This window comes from Ips typographus, unplaced genomic scaffold (genome assembly GCF_016097725.1).
Source record: "Ips typographus isolate SLU unplaced genomic scaffold, UJ_Ityp_2.0 IpsContig100, whole genome shotgun sequence".
Classification (NCBI taxonomy): domain Eukaryota; kingdom Metazoa; phylum Arthropoda; class Insecta; order Coleoptera; family Curculionidae; genus Ips; species Ips typographus.
Window position 1 is genome coordinate 231568 of NW_028098529.1, and position 3828 is coordinate 235395.

The 3828-nt window shown below is 39.5% G+C and overlaps 1 protein-coding gene across 1 annotated transcript; it reads left to right on the top strand.

Annotated features, from left to right (window-relative positions):
- The first annotated feature begins 230 nt into the window (after nt 1-230).
- Nucleotides 231-3627, top strand: LOC145739357 (uncharacterized). The gene is made up of 2 exons (XM_081994801.1): nt 231-3061; nt 3125-3627. Exon 1 carries the CDS (start codon nt 968-970, stop codon nt 2720-2722), a length of 1755 nt encoding a protein of 584 aa, XP_081850927.1. The 5' UTR covers nt 231-967; the 3' UTR covers nt 2723-3061; nt 3125-3627.
- The last annotated feature ends 201 nt before the right edge of the window (nt 3628-3828 follow it).

The following is a 3828-nucleotide window of genomic DNA, read 5'->3' on the forward strand; positions in this document are numbered from 1 at the left end:
TTAGGATGACAAATGACATTCACATCTCAAGCACAATATACCAGGTGTCCAAGAGCACCCTGGACATAGGAGATTAACATGGAAAAACGGTTTTGATTTTTTTGCGCCTGTAGGGTTGATTTGATTGAAAAATCGTAATAATGAAAGTTGTAGTACCTATCACGGACTAGTTTTCTGTATTTTTTCAGATCTGTAACTTGGGTCCTTTCGTCATAAAACACAAACAAAAATGCAATGAAAATTTTAACTTTTTACCTGCACTGTATAAGCGGTTGTCGAGCAACCGTACCAGCAACAATTACCTGTTTACTCGTTGTCCGACAACCGCCTATAGAGTGCAGGCCAAAAGTTTAAATTTTCTTATTTTTGTTCGTGTTTTACGACGAAAGGGCTCAAGTTAGAGATTTGAAAAAAATACAGAAAACTAGTCCGTGATAGGTACTACAACTTTCATTATAACGCATTTTCAATCAAATCAATCCTACAGGCGCAAAAAAATCAAAACTGTAACACAACCGTGTTATATGAAGCACGAGACCTGTCTATGCGCCCGAGAGAGGAAGAAGAGTTTTAGAGGTTATGTAGTTTAATTTAAGAGGTTAAGATTTTTCCCGGACTTATGTTTTGGCTTTGTCTTTTGATTTTCTTTTTGTTATAATAAAGTATTAATTAAAGTCTACAACCAGTGTCTGCTTCTCTGAAACAACAGAGTATAACGGTGGCCCGTTACATTGACGCCCAACGCGGCCCGAACCAAATTTTTGCTGGCTAATTAATCCGCAAAAAGTATAGGTTTTTTTCGACATGTGGTTTGCAAAAAAGACTTTATTTCTCGTGTTGACACCCAAAGTGAGCCAATAAAATCCTGTGTTTCGGTTAAAACAGTGCAAAACTGTGAACATTTGTGAAAACTTTGAACATTTTGTATGTGACTGTTTCTCTGGACTGGTGCACTTTCCTAGTCAGAATGTCAAGACATCAAACATCCCCTTCTAACACAGAAGCTTCGGAGCCAACACCCAACGTTGTGCTAAGCAATGAGCAGTTCCAACAGTTGCTAGGCACTATTTCCAGCTTATCATTACAGGCAAGTACTAATAGTGTTGATCCGAATGCTTGTCAGAGCATTGTAAAACAGGGAAACTTTGCAAAATGTACTAGCCGTTTTGATGGAGCAGAAACATCATCGGTTGAAGCATTTATTGATGCAGTGCAGACCTATAAATCCTGTGCAAATGTATCAGACACAGACGCGTTAAAGGGTTTACCAATGTTGCTAACTGATTTAGCTGCAACCTGGTATCAAGGCATAAAACATTCTGTTTCAACCTGGGCTGATACTGTGACCCTTATGAGACAAGTTTTTGGACGAACAGATCCCCCTTATAAATTGTTTTTGCAGTTATTTTCACAACCACAAAATGGTTTAAAAACTGAATTGTTTGTCTGTAATGCCAGGGCTATTTTGTCAAAATTACCTTACACTCTTCCAGAGTATGTATGCCTGGATATGGTGTACGGCCTATTAGACCGCCATATAAGAGAGCATATTCCACGTAGTGAGCTTGATTCATTTATGGATTTACTTGTTAGGAGCCGTCATATAGAAACCACATTTGAAGGGGATTCTAGGTCCAATCGGGATCATACTGTGGACAAAACACAACCTAGCAAACCTCGGATCGGCCCAAAATGTACTTACTGTCATCGTCTGGGACATTATGTTGACCAATGCAGGACTAAAGAACATGAATTGAGGTGTCAGACTCAGGAGTCAAGGAAAACTGATCAAATCGAAGAGTCCAGCAATAATAAGGTAATACCAACATGTTATGGCTGTGGTACTGCAGGTTTTATTAGGTCAAAGTGTCCTAAATGCAACAAAGACAATCCTCCTCATAGAAGAAGTCCAGATGTGCACCCACCATCAAGGAAACCAGAGACATTATTTGGCATCGATTTTCCAGATGAACTTTTGCATATACAGTCATCTAGGCCAGTTTTACCTATCAAAGTGATGGATGAGAAAGGAATAGCATATGCCGATACAGGAGCTACTCGATCTGTTGCTGGAAAACGATTGTTTGACCTTGTTAAGCAAAATGTTACCATCAAATATGAAGTTTTGACAATATCACTTGCAGATGGTACTGCTACCACTCAAGAAGTGCCTTCATTCACAATTGAAGTGGAAATTGAAAGCCGTAAAGTGCTGACAACATTTTTAGCTCTTCCAAATGCACAGTACACATTACTTGGTGCTGATTTTTTGTGTTGTTCTAAAGTTGTGTTGGATGTTTACAACCAGACTTGGCATTTTGCAGGTGAACCCGACAACAGTCATCATTTCCCACAGGTGGCAGTGACTGCAGCTTTACAAACAAGTTCAAATATCTCAACGATATTATTACAAGAAAATGAGGCGACACTTCTTAATTTGGAAGAACGTGGAAGATTAAGTGCTTTGTTGCATGAGAATTCTGAAGTTTTTGACCCACAAGGTGAAGCCACTAGATTTGCTGAATTACATATCAGAATACTACCTGGCACGGAACCAATTTCATTCCGACCGTATCAACTGAACCGAACTAAACGAGAAATTCTGAAACAAGAAATTGACAAGATGCTTGAGAATGACATCATTGAGGAATGCGAAAGTCCTTGGGCTTGTTACGTTCGAAATAGAGTTTTCGTCCGTACCTCGTTTGGTTTGTGTTTTTAATGTCCGTGGGCCTAGTTACACTAGTAGACCGATTCCGATCGCTTAAATCCTCCAATTGCACTTTGTGCACATTTTGTTGTAAATGTGGGTGCGTGACCTGATAAGTTATCAGGTGCCGTAGTCACGTGATTAGTTTTGATTTTTGTCGGGGAAGCATCGGTTTGTGGTCGTGTTTCTTTGTGTCAGGTGCCATGTGGCCTATTTAATCACCCCACTTTGTGATATCGGTCTCTTTACCACTACAGCACCCGAACTGCCGACATCTGATCTTTTTTCTGAGCGGTGTGGCGCGTGTGTGACTTTGAATTTTTGATCCGTGATCATCTGGCCGAATTACAGGTAAATTGGTTTTGTTGTTAGTTCTTTTGAATTATTTTGTATCGGCCCAATTTTCCAACACAGTATTGTGTTCGGCCCAACCGGATATTCAGAGATTTTTCCAACCGGATATTCAGAGATTTTTCCATCCGGATATTCAGGGACTTTTCCAACCGGAATTTCAAGGACTTTTCGACCGGAATTCCAAGGGCTTTCCGACCAGAGATCCAAGGGTTTTCTGACCAGAGATCCAAGGGTTTTCCCGACCAAATAACATTTCGAAAGGAAGAAAATGACAAACAGTCTTCTCCACAATACTTTATTATGACCTTAGATGGTAAGGTCTGCTCAACAAGTTTCGGTCACATAAATGACCATCTTCAGGAGCTCAAATCAGTCGACCAATGTGACTACTGTCTTTTTACAAGGGAAGAGACAGAGAGACCCATGTTATGACGAAATAGTGAAATTAACAAAGTTAAATAGGTGAACAAAGCTCATTATGGAGAAAAAATAACTATAGCACATTAAATCAAAAAATTAATTAAAATTAAACATAAAACTTAAACTAGACCCATTTAGGGCTGGGTGAGACCCTAGGGGGGAAAAAAGAGCTCAACACTCTCCACTCTTCTGTGGATGGTGCACAAGTGTTGAGCTCTTTTTTCCCCCCTAGGGTCTCACCCAGCCCTAAATGGGTCTAGTTTAAGTTTTATGTTTAATTTTAATTAATTTTTTGATTTAATGTGCTATAGTTATTTTTTCTCCATAATGAGCTTTGTTCACCT